The sequence below is a fragment of the Cucurbita moschata genome, unplaced genomic scaffold (assembly GCF_002738365.1).
Source record: "Cucurbita moschata cultivar Rifu unplaced genomic scaffold, Cmos_1.0 Cmo_Scf00040, whole genome shotgun sequence".
Taxonomy (NCBI): Eukaryota; Viridiplantae; Streptophyta; class Magnoliopsida; order Cucurbitales; family Cucurbitaceae; genus Cucurbita; species Cucurbita moschata.
Genome location: NW_019268556.1, coordinates 870,708 through 891,192, shown reverse-complemented (window position 1 = coordinate 891,192; position 20,485 = coordinate 870,708). Strand labels below are relative to the sequence as shown.

Genomic DNA, 20,485 nt, shown 5'->3' with positions numbered 1-20,485 from the left:
AAAGGGACAGCTAATTATTGGTGTGAGTTAATGGTGTTGTAATTGGCCATAAAAGAATGAGACCCACTTATTCAACACTCCTTTTTATTGGCTCAATGAAAATCATACTATATTATAAATATATATATATATTTTTTTTTATCATATCTTCCTACCTATGTTTCTAGTGATGCTTCAACATTGCTTCTGCTATCTCGGCGAGGTATAGAATTGAAAAGGGTATTAATTTCGGATTTATTATTGGTGCTACTCACTTTGTTTATGCTCTTGTGGAGACTAGCTACTGTCCGATTGCTCGTCATATGATGAGCGGCCCCTCATGCAACATATGAGCTGATTGTTCGTCCCTTACAAATGAGTCAAATTTTAAATCTTTTGGAGTCAATGTTCTTAACAAAATCAACTTTGCTTCCATTACCATAAGGCGTGGTGGAAGAGTACTCATTAAAGTTGTGGCCTTAACTCAAGTGCTTTCATATTCAGATTCCAAATAAAGATAAAAAGCAATCCTATCTTAACGTGTCAATAGTTCATGTTTTCATTCTAATAATCAAGGCAAATCAAGGGAGAGGGGAAGCTAAGGAAGTGTTTGGTTGATGGGAAAATGAGGGAAAATTGTGTTTGTTTGGAGAGAAAATGAGAGAAAATTGGTTTAGGGTTTATAGGAAAGAGGTGAAGAAAGTGATATTGATAGCAGCTCCAATGGCTGCCACTACAATTTTGCAGTATGCAATGCAGGTTGTTGCAGTGATAATGGTGGGACATCTTGGAGATGAGCTCTTGCTTTCTGGAGTTTCCATTGCTTCATCCTTCACTAATGTCACTGGAATTAGTGTTCTTGTAAGTCTCTTTCTCTATCTCGTTAAAGCTTATATCATTTGAATCTTTACCTTATATCATTAGAAATCATGTGTCGATTCTAAAGAAGTCGACCGGAATGTAGCTCAAACGGTCTTAAACATATAGTCTTTCGGGTTAAAAATTTAAATCTTTACCTCATACAATAGTCAATTCGATTTTTTCGGTTTAGTGCCTAACCCGGAGCTGAGTCTGCCTCCTTAAGCTTATACCCTAGGATATGTTGTTATAAAGAAGTCAAATCGAATGTAGTTCAATTGGCTTATACCTATAGTCTTTTGGGTTAGGGATTTGGATCTCAACCTCGCATTATAGCAATTTGATTTTCTCGATTTTGGGCCCAACCAAGAACTGACTACCTCTTTAAGCTTATACCTTAGGTTATGCCGTTATAAAGAAGCCAACTCGAACATAGTTCAATTGGAATAGACATATAGTCTTTTGTGTTAGGGATTTGAATCTCAACCTCACATAGCGATTTGATTTTCTCAATTTTGGGGTCTTTTGTGTTAGGGATTTGAATCTCAACCTCACATAATAACGATTTGATTTTCTCGATTTTGGGGTTTTTTGTGTCAGGGATTTGAATCTCAACTTCACATAATAACGATTGGATTTTTTCGATTTTGGACCCAACCAAGAACTGAATCTACCTCCTTAAGCTTACACCCTAGGTTATGTTGTTATAAAGAAGCCACTCGAACATAGTTCTTGACTTAGACATATAATCTTTTGGTTAGGGATTTTGTAACGGCCCGGATTCACCGTAGATATTGTCCTCTTTGGGTTTTTCCTTTCGGGCTTCCCCTCAAGACTTTAAAACGCGTTTTCTAGGGGAAGGTTTCCACACCCTTATAAATGATGGTTTGTTCTCCTCCCCAACCAATGTGGGACATCACAATCCACCCCCCTTCGGAGCCTAGCGTCCTCGTTGGCACTCTTTCCTTCCTCCAATCGATGTGGGACCACCCTCAAATCCATCTCCCTTTGGGTCTCAACGTCCTTATTGGCACACCGCCTCGTGTCTACCCCCTTCGAGGAACAATGAGAAGGCTGGCAAATCGTCCGGTGTCTGGCTCTGATACCATTTGTAACAGTCTAGATCCATCGCTAGTAGATATTGTCCTCTTTGGGCTTTCCCTTTCGAGCTTCCCCTCAAGGCTTTAAAACCCGTCTGCTAGGGGAAGGTTTCCAGACCCTTATAAATGGTGGTTTGTTCTCCTCCCTAACTAATGTGGGACATCATATATTTGAATCTCAACCTCACATAATAGTCAATTGACTTTCTCGATTTTGGGCCAAACTAAGAGCTAAATCTACGTCCTTAAGATTATACCCTAGACTATGCCACTATAGAGAAGTCAACTCGAACATAGTCTAACTGGTTTTTAGACATATAGTCTTTGGGTTAGAGATTCGAATCTCAACCTCAAAAAATAGTCAATTCGATTTTGGGCCCAACCGAGAACTGAATTTACCTCCTTAAGCTTGTACCCTCGGCTTGCATTCCTTGTTGACTTTTGAAGCTACCTCAAGTGGTATAGAAATTAAGTAAAGGGAGTCGAAAAAGAACCATAAACAATCTTAAATGGTGAAGAGTTCGTAATATTATGTCTTGCTAATTGTCAAAGTTTTACTACAATTGTCGAAGTTTTTTCGTGTAGTATGCACCTGCATGCATAAATACAACATCACATACGACTTTATCTTTATACCTTTGTATTACAAAAAGCACTTGTACTTTGCTTGTTTTACTTTGGCCTCACAATAATTATTGAGTCATTGAAATTTGTAAAATCACATGCATGACAAGATTCAATGGTTCGTTTTAGCTATATTGGTCCAAACTTTAACTCATAAATATAACATTATAATGCGGAATGATCGCGTTGTCGAGATCCATCAAAATAATTACTGATTCTTTTAAGCTAACTTGTAGAAACAATATAACTAGGACAAATTTCAACGGAACGAATGAAATTAATTTCTTAAAAAAAAAAAAAAAAAACATACTCAAACATTAGCCAATTGAGAAGTGACTTGTAAAACTTAAACAAACTCCAATGTCAAGGTAAGATCTAGATTACCTTGTTACATTGTTGATCAAATATTTCAAGATAAGAAAACTTCTTTGAGATTCGTATTACTCCATCAACAAAAATTAATCATGTCAAACTTGAATGATTGGAGGAAAAGAAAATTTAGCCCGATAACGAATCACTCCAAAGGAAAGTAAAATTCGGATTACCTTGTTGATCAAATATCTCATGACAAGAACACTTGTTCAAGATTTGAATCCCTCCACAAGTAAAATTGATCATGTCAAGCTTGAATGATTTTAAACAACCAACCTAAACTACATAGAATTGCAAAGAAACTTAGCCCTAATGATAAGAAATCACTCCACGAGAACACTTGTTTATTAGCAAAGAAAATGTGGATTACCTTGTTGATTAAATATCTCAAGATAAGAACACCTGTTTGAGATTCGAATCACTCCACAAGCAGATCGACCATGTCAAGCTTGAATGATTCTATACATGCAACCTAAATTATATAGAGTTACAAAAAAACTTAGCTCTGGGCTAAAAGAAAGCACAAATGCTCTTTTTATTCAATTTTCAAATCTAGTTTACGAATACAACATATATGATTTTATATACCCTAAAAAATGAATACAGTTGACCTCCATGCATGTCAAGAGTTGTAGTTTTCTTAATTTATGACTATAGTTAGCCACTAAGTAAATATAACATTAAAATAAATAAAAAGTCTTAAAATAGGTTAATGAAATACAATAACTCTTGATTATCGTTGACCTAAAATTTCTAACCATCCAAGAATCTTCCTTGAAATTTATATTGCACGATTGAGATATCTTGGTTGATATCGTGTTGTATATAAACAAAAGATTGTACTAAAACAAAAATTAAGAAGAAAAAACCTTGTAGCATCGAATTAATTACCTTACAACAAAAAACCCTACCACGAAAACCCTAATCTGGTCATTCTAAAAATTGGACTAAAAACTAAGTTACATTTCATATTTTCGAAAATTATAGCTAGGAAAGTTAAAGTTGGATGATTTATGAATAGTAAAAACACAAAAAAGTAGTTTCGTTGTCAATCCATTTTTTTGGATGATTTTCGTCATGCTACAATCATCTAACACTTTGCCTTGATTTTAAGTAGTTTTGAAATGGTGATTTCTAGTCATAGACCCTTTGTGTATAAACAAGAGATTGTACTTTCGTGAAGGATGCTCGACCAGAAAATACCTCGAACTCACCAAATCTGAAATCGGTTCTTTCATTTTTTTTTCTCCAAGAATCCCTAACCCTCTTTTATTTCGATTTTCTTCTTTCTTTTCCTTTCTTCCCTCTTAATTTCAAGAATAAACAATAATAAGCTTTCTAATTAGAAGAAAAATGAGAAATGACCAAAATGTCCCTTGAGCTTTGACCATTAGTTTTTATTTTTCTTTTTCACTATTTTATTTTATGTTTTTATTGAGTTGGTGGACATATTTTAAAAAATATCTATCATCATGAAATTCAATCCCTAAGACCCTTACTAAAATCTATCGACTTGCAATTTAAAAGGTAAAGTTTGAAAAACTCGTACCTTACCAGCCTGACTATTACGATTATAACATTCACCGCACATTATTCATAAAGTGATGATGCTTCATAATCATCACATCTATTTGATCTAAGAATGTTTACTATTCTAATTATAAAAAATAATGTCCTTTACATAATATGAATTCTGAATATTCGTGACCTAGATGTGAATAAGTTGAATTACTTACCCTTTGATTTATTAAGGAACGATTCCTCAATGGATTATAAAAGATCTTCCGTTATGTTCTCAAGTTGATTTTCAATTTCTATCTTATAAGTTTTAAAAGTGCTTAAGTTTTCATATTTACTATGCAATAAAAACACACAAAAATATTTCCGTTGATCATCCATGAATGTGATAAATAACTCTTTACCACCTCTTGTAGGGTAGTTTTCATGACATAATACGACTTTGTAGTCAACTTGGATTGAACACAAACTTCCCTTAGGCAATTGTGAGATCCCACGTCGATTGGAGAGAAGAATGAGTGTTAGCCTGAGTTTCAAAGGGAGTAGATTGTGAGATCTCACCTCAGTTGGAGAGGGGAACAAAGTTTTTTTTTTATTTTTTTTATTTTTTTGTTTTTTTTTTATTTTTATAAGGGTGTGGAAACCTCCTTAGCATACGTGTTATAAAAAAAATCCGAGAAGAAGTCCGAAAGGGAAAGCCCAAAGAAGAAAATATCTACTAGCAGTTAACTTGAGTTGGTACAGCAATAGACCTAAACTAACCATTCTATGAAAAGAAGGATGACATGCCCCAACCTAAAATGCTATTTTACAATGAGTTTGGAAAATGATTTTCACACAAGAATGACTGAGCCAGAAATTTAAACAATTGGAGTTTCAAGAGATGATTTTATTGAATATTAAACACAGTTTTTATGAGTTAAATTAAATAGCTAAAAATACTCTATTTATCTCACAATAAATAATCTTTATTCAATTGTATTTGATCGAATCAAATTATTCTATCACTCCTTGAACTTATTTTATTATTATTAATTTTTTTTTGTTAAGAATTAGTCCAGTCATAAAAACTCTGCATACCAACTTCTTCACTCAACTTCTGAAATGCTTCTCATTTGAGAGGTTTTGTCAACAATTCAGCAAGTTGATTTCAAGTACCACAAAATAATAAATTAACAGTTCCTTCTTTTGTAAGATCTTTAAGAAAGTGAAATCTTACTCTTATGTGCTTGGAGCGTCCATGTAGAACAAGATTTTTGGACAACTTAATAGTTGAAGTATTCACACATTAGCTTGCTCCGTCTATTTGAGAATGACAAATCTCTTTGAGTATCCTCATCATCCAAACAGCTTGACATGCATATACACTAGTACAACAAACTCAGCTTTTGTGGTTGATACGGTGACTATAGGCTACTTACGAGAAGACCACGCTACTACTCCTCCACTCATCATAAACACATAGCCTAAAGTACTCTTGCTATCTTCCATGGCTCCAGCATAATCACTATCAGTAAATCCAATTAAATCACTAACTCCTTCCTTTTGTTGACCACGCTACTACTCCTCCACTCATCATAAACACATAGCCTGAAGTACTCTTGCTATCTTCCATGGCTCCGCATAATCACTATCAGTAAATCCAATTAAATCACTAACTCCTTCCTTTTGTTAGGTTATGGAGACTACTCTCTTATTTATAGCTTGGTCAATAGTTATATTCGGTAAAACTATATTCGGTAAAGCTATATCCGGTAAAGCTATATATGGTAAATAGCTATATATAGTAGATGGTTAAATCTCGTAAAACTATATATAGTAAATTGAACCATATATATATCCCATCCGGTACAGCTTTGAAAATGTACTTTCTGTATTCTCTCTTATTGTACATACTTGAAATCATCAATATAAATCCTTTAGCCAGAGTTCTCCTTGTAATTTCTCTATCCTATTCTTTATGTTCATCTAGATCGATTGTATGCGTTGTTGTGCGATCCTAACAACTGGTATCAGAACTAGGCAGAAGTCACCACGCTTTGTGAAGATGGAAAGTTCAAAGATTGGAATTGAGAAGTTCGATGGATCCGATTTCAGTTTCTGGAAGATGCAGATTGAAGATTATCTGTACCAGAAAGATCTTCACGAACCCTTGTTGGGAGTGGTGCTGGATACCATGACCACGGAGCAGTGGAAGCTCAAGGATAGAAAAGCCTTAGGGATGATCCGGTTAACACTATCCAGAAACGTGGCGTTTAACATCATCAAGGAGAAGACAACGTCAGATCTGATGAAGGCGCTGTCGAATATGTACGAAAAACTGTCAACTATGAACAAGGTGTATTTGAGGCGGAGATTGTTCAATCTACAGATGTCTGAAGGTGGATCTATTGTGGATCATATAAATGAATTTAATATGATCGTAAGTCAACTGAGTTTGGTGGAAATTAATTTCGAAGATGAAATGAAAGCATTGATTTTGATGTCATCTTTACCCAAGTCATGGGATACTGTTGTTGCCGCAATCCGCAGCTCCTGAGGATCTAATAAACTGAAGTTTGATGAAATTCGAGATGTAATTCTCAGTGAAAGTACTCGCAAACGAGAATTGGAAATTCATCTGGTAATGCTCTTAGTGTTGACCAACGGGGAAAAAGTAAACCGAAGGGCCCAAACAAAGGCCGATCAAAATCAAAGAACCGAGAAAAATCTCCAAATAGACCAAACGTAACGTGTTGGAATTGTGGAGAAAAAGGTCACCTTCGGACAAGTTGCACAAGACTAACGGGGAAGCAGAATCACAAATCTGGAGATGATGATTTTATAAATTCAGCAGAAGACATTGGGGATGCTCTAATTCTCAACATGGACAGTTCGATTGAATCCTGGATTTTGGATTCAAGTGCATCTTTTCATTCGTCTCCAAATAAAGAGTTGTTCCGGAATTTCAAGTCTGGAAATTTCGAGAAGGTGTATCTTGCCGACAACAAATATTTGGAGATTAAAGGAAAAGGAGATGTCTGCATAAAAACTCCAGCAGGAAATTAGTGGACGTTAAAGGATGTTAGATATATTCCTAGTCTAAAAAAGAACCTGATCTCTATTGGTCAGTTGGACAGCACAGGTTATGCAACAAAGTTAGGGAAGAGTTCGTGGAAGATTATGAAGGGTGCTACAGTGGTAGCACGTGGCTCAAAATCTGGAACCTTATACACCACGGCAGGGTGTATGAACATAGCTGATGTTGTTGAGAGTGCTTCAAATTCAAGTCTATGACACAATAGACTTGGACATATGAGCGTGAAAGGAATGAAGACGCTGGCTGCGAAGAGTTTTAGAAGGTTTGAAATCTGTGGATGTGGGTCATTGTGAGAACTACGTTATGAGCAAGCATAAACGAGTTAGCTTCACAAGAACTGCTAGAGAATTGAAGAAAGTGCGGTTGAAAATGGAACCAGATGTGGAGTAAGGTTCGACGAAGCAAATGGGAGTTGAGCTTGAGTTGCAAGAAAACTCACCTAGTGATGTTGTAGCAGATATTCATGAAACTCCTAATGCTACTGCTGAGGAACCAGATGTGGAGTATGATTCCAAGACAACGAAGCAAGTGGGAGTTAAGCTTGAGTTGCAGGAAAACTCACCTAGTGATGTTGTAGCAGATACTCATGACTCCTGAGGCTACTGCTGAGGAACCAGATGTGGAGCATGGTTCCAAGACAATGAAGCAAGTGGGAGTTGAGCTTGAGTTGCAAGAAAACTCACCTAGCGATGTTGTAGCAGATACTCATGAAACTCCTGAGACTACTGCTGAGGAACCAGATGTAGAGCAAGGTTCCAAGACCACGAAGCAAGTGGGAGTTGAGCTTGAGTTGCAAGAAAACTCACCTAGTGATGTTATAGAATATTCTCATGAAACTCCTAAGACGACTGCAGAGGAATCAGCAGTGGAGCAAGTGACACCTGAACCAGTGTTGAGAAGATCATCCAGTACTATCAGAGTACAAGATATGTATGTACCTTCATTACACTATCTGTTGCTGATGAAAGGGAACCACAACCCTTTGAGGAGGCCCTACAGTTGGAGGATACAACCAGGTGGGAGCAAGCCATGGATGATGGGATGTCTAGGCTTCAAAAATGCGTTGTACGAGGCTGAGTACGTGGCAATAGCTGAAGCTGGAAAGAAGACAATATGGATGATTGACTATCTGGAAGAATTGGGCAAGAAGCAGCATGAAAAGATTCTTTATAGAGATAGTCAGAGTGTCATACAGTTGGTGAGGAACCCGATCTATCATTTAAAGATAAAACACAGAAGGTGATACCATTTCACTTGCAGGTTAGTGGAAGATGGTGATGTGTTTTGAGAAGATAGAGGGTGTGAAGAATCCAACAAACATGTTGACAAAATGTGTTGATGTTGGAATATTGAGGTTGTGCAAAACCTCAATTGGTATGGTGTAGCGAAGATATTCATGATCAACGGTTATGGAGCCTGCTCTCTTATTTATAGCTTGGTCAACGGTTATATCCGGTAAAGTTATATTCGGTAAAGCTATATCCGGTAAAACTATATATGGTAAATAACTATATATAGTAGATGGTTAAATCTGGTAAAGCTATATACAGTAAACTGAACCTATATATATCCCGTCGGTAGAGCTTTGAAAATGTACTTTCTGTATTCTCTCTTACTGTACATACTTGAAGTCATCAATATAAATTCTTTACTCAGAGTTCTCCTTGCAGTTTCTCTATCCTGTTTTTTATGTTCATCTAGATCGAGTGTGTGGTTGTTGTGCGATCCTAACACCTTTCTATAAAGTACACCATAATCTACCGTACCTTTCAAGTACCTTCAAACCCTTTTGGCTGCTGTAAAATGTTGTTGTGTTGGACATGCCATAAAACGCTAATCAAACTTACAACAAACATGAGATTAGGACGAGTAGCTGTGAGGTACATTAGACTTCCCATTATTTATTTATACAAAGTTACATCTACTTTTGTACCATTTTCATCTTTGCCAATTTTCTGTCCAGAATAATGGGATTACAGACATCATTGTAATTCTATATGCCAAATCGATATAAAACTTCAGCAACCTACTTTCTTTGACATATAAAAATATCATCTAAACTTTGTATTACCTCTATTCCAAGGAAAAATCTCATCTGACCTAAGTTAGTCATATCAAACTCTTTCTTCATGGAATGTTTAAACCCTCCAACAATTTTTCATCATCTCCACTAAACAAGAGATCATCAACATAAATGTTTACAATAAGAATTTTACCTCCCTTTCTCTTAAGAGTGTCTGCTCACTGAAACTGATTTTGAATCCTTCGTTGATGAAATCAGATTCTATTAGACTAAACTAGGTTCTATGTGCTTGTTTTAATCCGTAGAGAGCCTTTTCAAGTTTTTACATCGTCTCCTCACTTTCCTTTTTCTCATAGTATTTTGGTTGTTTAACAAAAATATCTCATTTTAACTCGCTATACAGAAAAGCTGATTTGACATCTAACTGATAGAGTTTCCAACCTTTTTGGGTTGCAAAAGCGATGACCATTCACACCATATCCATTTAGGCCACAGGTGCAAACACTTCTGTATAATCAATTTCATGCTCTTATGTGTAGCCTTTTACCACCGATCTTGTTTTGTATTTATCAACTTCTCCAGACTCATTTAGTTTGGTCTTATAAATTCATTTTACTCCTATTTTCTTTGCCCTAGCAAGTAGAACTGCCAAGTTGTACGTTTGAGTTTTTTCAATGGATTTGGTTTCTTCATCCATAGTCAATATCTATTTTGGGATTTTGAAATCTTACTCAAAATAAGTAGTATCTGAAATTATCAAGAATGTTATATTTTGTTCGTCCTCTTCAAGTAAGCCTTCACGAGAATCATGCAGGTGGATGTCGATTTCTCCCCCTCCCTTATTGTCAAATATGGTGCAACAACTACTAAAAAAACTATTTTCAGCAACTAGTTCAATTGTTTCAACAACTGGTTTATTCATTTCCTCCGTGATTTCTCTTTCTTCGGCTGTGTTCTCATCAATTTCACTATTTTTTCACCAATCCAATTTTGTTTCACCTTCAAAAAAAAAATTTCTATCTCATTCACGATCTTCCTCAAAAGCTACATTACAACTTACTATAATTTTATTTTAGCTAGATCAAGCATTCTATAACCTTTGGATTTGCTATGGACTCCAAAATAAAATACATGTGCCACTTTTATCTTTTAGTTTGCTTCTCTTAGCATCTGGAACATGAATATGTCCCACACATCCAAAAACTCTGAAATAATCAACTTATGATTTCTCTCCGCTCCAAGCCTCTTCTGATGTCATGTCTTTTACTGCAAGAGTGGGTGATCGATTCCAAACATGAATCGTTCACCACTGCATCATACCATAATTTTTTAGACATTTTTTTCTCTATCAGCATAGCTCTTACCAAGTTCATCACGGTGCGATTTTTTCGTTCGTCCACTCTATTTTGTTGTGGGGTATAGGTTGTGGTCAATTCTCTCTTCACTCCATGTTGTTTGCATAAATCGTTGAACTCTGTAGAGTTGAATTCTCCACCTCTATTTGTTCTTAAACATTTTATACAAATTCCATTTTTTTTCCACCATTAATTTTAAACATTTGAAATGATAAAAATGTTTTTGATTTTTCTACAAGGAAATAACTTCATGCAAGCTTTGAAAAATCATCTATAGAACACACCAAATATTTTTTCTGACTACTTGAAGCTAGTAAATCTGAACCACATGGATCAGCATGAACAAGTTCCATTTTTTCAGTCGTTCAGCATTTACCCATTTTAGAAAGGGGGTCCGATGTTGCTTACCTTTCATTTATGCCTCACAGTGGTGTTTGGAGCTACAATTTGCGGCAGATCTTTCACCATGTTTTTGGAGCTACATCTTCCTTGATTTGTTGTGGTAGATAGTTCAACAAGCAAAAATGGACAGTCGGTTTGCACTCATAATTAACTCTATCATTTTTCCTTTTTGTGGATGATAAATGTTACCTACACCATCTTTGGACAACACTGCTACTTCTTTTTCTTGTAGTTGTCCAACGCTCAAGAGATTAATTTTGAGTTTAGGTACTCAATATACATTACTAATAGTGTAACGAACCTCATTCAAAGTTAATTTCACTCCACCCTTTCTAGTAACTTTTATGCTTGTATTATTTCCAAGCTTGACAGTGTGAAAACAGGCCATGTCTATGCTTGAAAACAGACCTTCATTTGCACAAATATGGTTTGAGCAACTAGAATCTAAGAACCAAGTATCACTCCTTTTTGCATCGTTTCTTTCCATATGAGCCATTAACAACATTTCATTCTCTTCTTCCAACTCTGCATAGTTCAATTCCTTATTCATCTTTGGATATTCATATTAAAAATGACCTAAGTCATGATACCTTTAACATTCAACTGTTGCTTTGTTGAAAGTTGATTTTCCCCTTCCATGTCTCTTGCCCCTATAAGTTCCTCTTCCTCAGTTACTTATTTCTATTCAACCTTCGACTTTTAGAACTTGCTCCTCTCCATCAACGTTGGATCTTCGAAATTTTGTTCATGCACCCACTAATGAACTTTGTAATTCATCAGTGGATATGTTATCATTATCTTTGGATTCCTCAATAAATACTACAACATAAGTAAATTTTTTAGTGTTACGCATAAGTTTTTTCTAAAATTTTCTTGTATGGCATATCTTCTCATCGCTTCTCATCTGGTTAGATAATTAGTGATACTTTCATCCTTCTTCATCTCTAAGATCTCAAATTCTCTCATTAGTGCATCAAGAAGAGATTTCTTCACCTTTTTGTTTCCACCAAACTTTCACTTCATTGAGTCCAAAACAATCTTGGTTGTGCCATGATCCAAGATTTTTTCAAAGACAGTACAATCAATTTCTAGGAAGAGTTATGCTTTCGCTTCATTGAATCCAAAACAATCTTGGCTGTGCGACAATCCAAAATTTGTTCAAAGAAAGTACGATCAATTGCCTGGAAGAGGTAATCTTGGTGATCTTTGAGTCTAATATCATCAAGGTGCGCATTTTGTGCCTCAGTCAGCACTGTTCCTTCCACTAATTCTGAAAAATCAATCTCCACCACACTCCACACACCCTTTGCTCTAAAAAAATTTTCCATCTACTCACTCCAATGATCATAGTGATCATAGTGACCATCAAAGTGAAGAATCTTGGTTAAAGTTTTGTCTTCACTCCTACTCTCCATATTTGATCACTCGAAAATTGCTATTCTACAAAGTCTAGTGGTGTCTCTCATACCAATTATAAAGTTTTGATAGAAGAATGACTAAGCTAGAAACATAAACAGCAGTTTTGTCATTTTATTAAATACTGAAATTATCTTTTATAGCCTTAAAAATTAATAAAAGAAATAGAAACTATCCACTAATATTCCAAAATAGTTAAACTAAATAGCTAAATACTCTAACCATCTAAAAACAAACCATCTTTGTTTGACGTCTTTAACATAATCAAATTATTCTAACAAAATTCTTAGCCATAAACTATAATAGAAAATAAGTTTTTAAAAACATTATTATATATATTATTTTTCCTTTTACTAATTTTGTTTTTGATATTATTTTGCAACAAAATGCTATATAGAAATATATCACATATTTCTTAATTTTGTTCATGCATACCACTCCAAGGAATTATCCCTTTTCTCACGATAACACAACAATTTTAAGTGGGAAAACATGATGTTTGGAGATAATGAATAGAATGACAATGCAAAGCACTTCACTCCTTAGTGCATGCCAAAGCTATTGCTTTCAACTTTTTTCATATGAAATCAGCTTTCTTTTGATAAAAGTTTGTCTTGTTTCTATCATGCATCTTAAAAATAACATAGTGAATCAAAATTTAAATGCTAATACAAAAAACGCGACTTGATTCCATGATCCGCTTAGTGACACCCTCATATATACATGGGGCCTATACCTTGACGTGAAAAATGTTAAACGTGGTTTAAGTGTTTAAAAATATTCAATAAGTGACTCCACTATTGAGATCGATAAATGTACATGAGCCCATACCTTTACATGAAAAATGTTAAACGTGGTTTAAGTGTTTAAAAATACTCAATAAGTAACTCCACTATTCAGATCGAAAAATGTACATATGCCCATACCTTTACCTGAAAAGATGTTAAACATGGTTTAAGTGTTTAAAAATACTCAATAAGTGACTCCACGGTTGAGATCGATAAATGTACATGGGCCCATACCTTTATATGAAAAATGTTAAATGTGGTTTAAGTGTTTAAAAATACTCAATAAGTAACTCCACTGTTCAGATCAAAAAATGTACATGGGCCCATACCTTTACCTGAAAAGACATTGAACGTGGTTTAAGTGTTTAAAAATATTCAATAAGTAACTCCACTATTGAGATCGAACAATGTACATGGGCCCATACCTTTACTTGAAAAAATGTTAAATGTGGTTTAAGTGTTTAAAAATACTCAATAAATTACTCCAAGGTGATAAAAAAAAAATGTACATGGACCCATACCTTTGCCTCAAAAAATGTTAAACCTGGTTTAAGTGTTTAAAAATACTAAATAAGTGATTCCACTATTCAGATTGAAAAATGTACATCGGCCTATACCTTTACCTAAAAAGATGTTAAATGTAGTTTAAGTATTTAAAAATACTCAATAAGTGACTCCCTGTGTACTTGAATAAACCAAAATCGTTAATTTTAAGATTAGGAGACAAAAAAAAAATGTTTTCAAAACATATAGATTAAAAAGAATAATATTGGAAGCATAAAATGAATAAAAGTTGGAAGTCCATTCAAACTTTTTTTATCTTTTAATTTAATAAGGAATATTTGAAATTTGAAATGGATTGGGACAAAACTTAAAAGTTATGCAGTAGATAGAACATGAATGTTGCTTTGTCGTTTAGTTTGGATCATAAATGTCCTTTGTTGAGGTGTTGTGGAGGTTTGGGAGGAAAAAAGATGAGAGAAAAATGGAGAGTTTATCAAAAGGAAGTGAAGAAGGTGAGCTTTTTAGCAGCGCCCATCATCATAGTCTTCGTTCTTCAGTACCTTTTGCAGGTCGTCACCATCATTATCGTCGGCCATCTCGGCGATGAGCTTTTGCTTTCTGGCATCTCGATTGCCTCTTCCTTCGTTCGCGTCACTGGTTTTGCCCTTCTCGTAATCTCTTCGTTCTTGCTTTATAATGTTTCGGTCGGAAATGTGTTTCATTTAATCTTTTAGACATAGTACGTGAAATTCTACATCGATTGGAGAGAGGAACGAACGTCAGCGAGGATGCTGGGCCTCGAAGGAGGTGGATTGTGAGATCCCATATGAGTTGGAGAGGAGAAGGAAACATTTTTTATAAGGGTGTGGAAACCTCTCCCTACATGACTCGTTTTAAAAACGTTGAGAGGAAGTCCAAAAGGGAAAGCTAAAAAATGACAATATCTGCTAGCATGGGTTTGAGCATTACAAATGGTATCAGAGCCAAACATCGGGCGGTGTGCCCCGAAGGAGGGTAGATTGTGATGAAGGGGGGTGGATCGTGAGATCTCACATCGGATGGAGAGAGGAACGAACCATTCTTTATAAGGGTGTGGAAATCTCTTCGTAGCATATACAGTTTAAAAAAATTTGAGGGGAAGTCCAAACAGAAAAACCCAAAAAAGACAATATTTGTTAGCGGTGGGTTTGTGCTGTTACAAATAGTATCAAAGTCATACACCGGGCAGTGTGCCAGCAAAGACGGTAAGCCCGGAAGGGGGATGGGTTATGAGATCCCACATCATGGATTGTGAGATCCTACATCAGTTGGAGAAGGAAACGAAGCATTCTTTACTAGGGTGTGGAAACCTCTCCCTAGCAGACACAGTTTCAAAAAACTTTAGAAGGAACCTCAAAACGGAAAACACACGGAAGAGAATATCTACTAGTGGTGGATTTGTGCAGTTACATAGCAATAGTTCTGAGGCCACGAGCGAACTGATCACGGTAAAAGGTTTCGAATTTGTTTACACTAACCCATGGTTGTTTTCTTCTTGCAGCTAGGAATGGCTGGAGCTTTGGAAACTCTATGTGGGCAAGCATATGGGGCACAACAATATCAAAAGATTGGAGTTTATACTTATAGTTGCATGATATGTCTCCTTTTAGCCTGTTTTCCAATCTCTATAGTATGGTTCTTCACAGACAAATTACTAATTTCCATTGGCCAAGACCCTTCCATTTCTTCCATAGCAAGAAAATACTCACTTTTTCTTATTCCAAATCTCTTCGCCCATGCAATTCTTCAATCTCTTATGCGCTATCTCCTCACTCAAAGCTTAATCCTTCCTTTACTCTTTTGCTCTTTAGCCACTCTCTCTTTCCACATTCCCATTTGTTGGCTTCTTGTCTTCCATTTCAACCTCAAAGTTGTGGGAGCTGCTTTGGCTCTTGGCATGTCCTATTGGCTCAATGTCATTTTGCTCGGGCTCTACATCGTCTTCTCTCCATCTTGTAACAAGACTCAAGCCACGTTCTCGATGGAGGCTATCTCGAGCATTGGCAAGTTCTTTCGGCTTGCTATCCCCTCTGCCGTGATGGTTTGGTAAGGTAGTTGATTTGGGTCGATCTGATTTGAGTTGAGTTGATTAAAACATGTTTGTTTGTGTTTTTCAGCTTTGAGTGGTGGTCGTATGAGATCATTCTTTTACTTTCTGGGCTTTTACCGAATCCTAAAGTGGAGGCTTCTGTGCTTTCTATATGGTATGTTTATGCATTTTACCGATCACCGTCAGCCTCACGTGTAAGTCTAATGAGTCTAAGCCTTTTAACTCTTTTCCTTTTGGTGGTTTATGGACAGTTTCTCTGTGACTTATTTGCATTATTTCATACCATATGGGTTGGGGGCCACAGCAAGGTGAGTGCTAATAATTTATCTTATCCTTCTAATAATTTAGCTTATCCTTTCGTCCTTGTCAAAATATATTTCTTTTTCTTTTTTTTTATTTACACGAAAAATAGTTGCATAAAACTTTATCCAATGCTTCCCATTTATTAAAAGTGGTCCAACATAAATTAAGGACATGTTTGGATTGTAGGAAAAGTTTTTTTTTTTTTTTTTTTAATATAAAAACTACTTAGATTAATTATACAAGTTCTTTGGGATTGTTTTACACTCAAAATGCTTCTACATATGTTAAACTACTATAAAAGACACCTATTAAACACAAAGAACAATTTAATTTTGTATTTAGAACATTTAGATCGGTCATCTACTAGTGGTCATTAGTAGAATCGAGTGATCTCCATTGGTGGGTGTCGGTGATTGTTAATAGAGATTGCTGGTTGTTGCTGGTGGAGGGTGGAGAAGTAAAGGTAGTGTGAGATCCCACATCAGTTGGAGAGGGGAACGAATCATTCCTTATAAGTGTGTGGAAACTATCGTTAGTAAACATGTTTTAAAAACCGTGAGACTGATGACTATACGTAATGGGCAAAAGGGGATAATATCGACTAGTGGTGGGCTTGAACTGTTACAAATAGTATCAGAGATAGTCATCGGGCGGTGTGCCAGCTAGAACATTGGGCTCCAAAAGGGGGTGGATTGTGAAATCCCACATCGGTTGGAATAGGGAACGAAGCATTTCTTATAAGGGTGTGGAAACTATCTCTAGTAGACGTGTTTTAAAAACTGTGAGGATAACGGCTATACGTAATGAGCCAAAACAGACAATATCTTCTAGCAATGGGCTTCAGCTGTTACAAATGGTACTAGAGTTAGCCACGGAGCGGTGTGCCAAAAAGGACACTGGGCTCCCAAGAGGGGTGGATCGTGAGATCCCGCATTTGTTGGAGAAGGGAACGAATCAAAGTCTTTAGGGTGTGGAAACGTCACATAAGTTGGAAAGGAAAACGAAACATTTCTTATAAAGGTGTGAAAACTATTCTTTAGTAGACTTGTTTTAAAATTAGAATTCGAAGTGTTTCATTCAAAATAACTTGTTTTTCGAAAGTCATTTGGAGTGGTTTCGTTAACAAACACTACAAACCTTATGAAAATGAACTTTTTTTTTTTTTTCCTTACAAAATGAAACACTAGAAAAGACAAACTTAAAACATTGTCTCATTAAACCGCAGAAGAGCTTGCCTAAAGAGTACCAATTCCTTTACTTGTTCAAATTTAAGGTTCAATTCTTAATCAATTACATTATAGAAAAATATATATTTATAATATGTATACATTGAATGATTGCAATGGTGATATACGTGTGTAGCACAAGGGTTTCAAATGAACTAGGAGCTGGAAACCCAGAGGCAGCCAAAGTAGCAGTGAAGGTAGTGGGAGTTCTTGGAATCATTGAATCAGTGACGGTGAGTGCAGCTCTGTTTGGGTGTCACAATATGTTGGGATATGCATTCACAAGTGACACCCAAATTGCCAATCACATTGCTTCATTTTGGCCTTTGATTTGCCTATCAATTCTCATAGATAGTTTTCTCGGCATCCTCTCAGGTACATCTCCAGGTTCGATTTTATGAAAATTTCGATCAAAATATTGTTGAGAATTATTGGGATGGAGTCCTACATTGACTAATTTAGGGAATGATCTTGGGTTTATAAGGAAAGAATATATCTCTATTGGTATGAAGCTTTTTCGGGAAGCCCAAAGCAAAGTCATGAGAGCTTATGCTCAAAGTGAACAATATCATACCATTGTGGAGAGTCGTGATTCCTAACATGGTATCAGAGTCATGCTCTTAACTTAGTAATATCAATAGAATCTTCAAATGTCGAACAAAGAAGTTGTGAGCCTCGAAGGTATAGTCAAAAGTGACTCAAGTGTCGAAAAAAGGGTATACTTTATTCGAGGACTCCAGAGAAGGAGTCAAACCTCGATTAAGGGGAGGCTGTTCGAGGGCTCTATAGGCTTCAGGGGAGGCTCTATAGTACTTTGTTCGAGGGGAGAATTGTTGAGGATTGTTGAGAGAGAGTCTCACATTGGCTAATTTAGGGAATGACCATGAGTTTATCAGAAACAAATACATCTCCATTGCTATAGGGCCTTTTGGAAGAAAAAAAAAACAAAGTCACGAGAGCTTATGCTCAAAGTGGACAATATGATACTATTCTAGAGAGTCGTGATTCCTAACATGGTATCAGAGTCATGCCCTTCCTTAAATGTCGAACAAAAAGTTGTGAGGCTCGAAGGTGTAGTCAAAAGTGACGCAAGTGTTGAACAAAGGGTGTACTTTGTTCGCTCCAGAGGAGTCAAGCCTCGGTTAAAGGGAGAGGCTGTTCGAGGGCTCTATAGGCCTCAGGGGAGGCTCTATAGTAATTTGTTCGGGAGAGCAAAGGGTGTACTTTGTTCGAGGACTCCAGAGAAGGAGTCAAGCCTCGATTAAGGGGAGGTTGTTCGAGAGCTCCATAGGCGGCCTCAAGGGAGGCTCTATAGTACTTTGTTCGAGGGGAGTATTGTTGGGAGAGAGTCCCACATTAGCTAATTTAAGGAACGATCATGAATTTATAAGTAAGGAATAACACATCTTCATTCCTATGAGGCCGTGGACAGCATCATACCATTGTGGAGATCTGTAATTCCTAAACATGAACGTTTGCATATATCGATGGTGAATGCTTTTAAAGATTTTTTTTTTCTAATTATTCATGTTAGGTTCACATTAGCTCTATTTCATTCCATCCGATGTCCAATCTATGAACGTTTGCAAGTTACGACATGTAGGGGTTGCACGAGGTTGCGGATGGCAGCGTGTAGGGGCATATGTGAATTTGGGATCATATTATATAGTTGGGATTCCAATGGCGGCTGTGTTAGCTTTTGTGGTTCATTTGAGAGTAAAAGGGCTTTGGATTGGATTGGTTTCAGGAGCTACTCTTCAATCCTTTCTTTTTGCTCTCATTACCACTTTCACTAATTGGCATAAACAGGTTCTCTCTTTACTAATACATAATTTTTCTACTTGTATAGACTTCTTTAAATGCATCGATTAATATATTAACCCGCTATGAAACGCTTCTATAAATTTGTATTGACCGTGCAGGCCTTAAAAGCTAGGGAAAGGGTACTCGAAGAAAATACGAGACAAAATTTGTGCCCGACATCTGATAGTTCGATTCAATTGTAAAACGTGAAATACTTGTAGCTTCCTCTCATGGCATAATTGTAATTGAATCCTCCATTACCATTAACGTCTTTGTTTTCTAGTTTTTATACCTTTTTCTTTTACAGTTAGGAGTGGAGAGATTCGAACGGTTAATCTATTGGTTGAAGGTATATTTTTGAATCAATTTTCAATACTACAAACTTAATTAAATGATATGATCATGGTACCATCCAAGACTAAGGAAACTAAGGACGAGTGCATGAGAAGGGCAAGGGAGTGAATTCGGCCACTAAATCTCATTGGTGAGCAAGCAAGGTCGAGATACTATCTGTATGCACAAGAGGCCACACGACCTTCATCCAGACAGCTCGATTGGCGCTTTCCCTATCACGTCTATCTAGCTTGGAGATTATAAAACGTTGTTATAGGTTAGTATAGGACGTTTTTCAATTTTAATTTTTACTTGTTTTATTTTAATTTTTATTATGTTTCTTTAAAGATGTTTACAACATGTAAGTCCATGACAATGTTTTACTATGATGTTTATTTCCGCATAAGAGATGATGATATGAAATGGTAGCGACTTTACGTTAGTAGAAAATTTAAAGTCGTTACAAATCATGTCCAATATCACATTTTAGGCTCGGTAATACCCTACTTTTTTCTTTTAAGACCGCTATTACATGCATGTCATGACTACTGTATGCAAAATATCATTAAAAATACTTCGGTTTAAACATTGTCATGGACTTAAATGTTCATATTTCACTTCAAATTTAATTATCTCATCGTAAAAATAACATAGTTGTGAGTTCATCGCATGGCCTCCTCAAATGACGTTGTCATATGTATTTAGGACCTTTG

At 36.1% G+C, this 20,485-nt stretch overlaps 1 protein-coding gene across 3 annotated transcripts; it reads left to right on the top strand.

Annotated features, from left to right (window-relative positions):
* The first annotated feature begins 535 nt into the window (after positions 1-535).
* Positions 536-19,805, top strand: LOC111432792 (protein DETOXIFICATION 3-like). Of its 3 annotated transcripts, none has more exons than XM_023069747.1 (7): positions 536-840; positions 15,559-16,103; positions 16,175-16,261; positions 16,359-16,415; positions 17,773-18,011; positions 19,240-19,445; positions 19,559-19,805. In XM_023069747.1, exons 1-7 carry the CDS (start codon positions 637-639, stop codon positions 19,640-19,642), a joined length of 1,422 nt encoding a protein of 473 aa, XP_022925515.1. In that variant the 5' UTR covers positions 536-636; the 3' UTR covers positions 19,643-19,805. The 3 variants fall into 3 exon arrangements, with proteins under 3 accessions (XP_022925515.1, XP_022925514.1, XP_022925516.1); XM_023069746.1 differs by lacking the exon at positions 536-840 and adding an exon at positions 14,391-14,689; XM_023069748.1 differs by lacking the exon at positions 536-840 and adding an exon at positions 14,488-14,675.
* Positions 19,806-20,485: the final 680 nt, after the last annotated feature.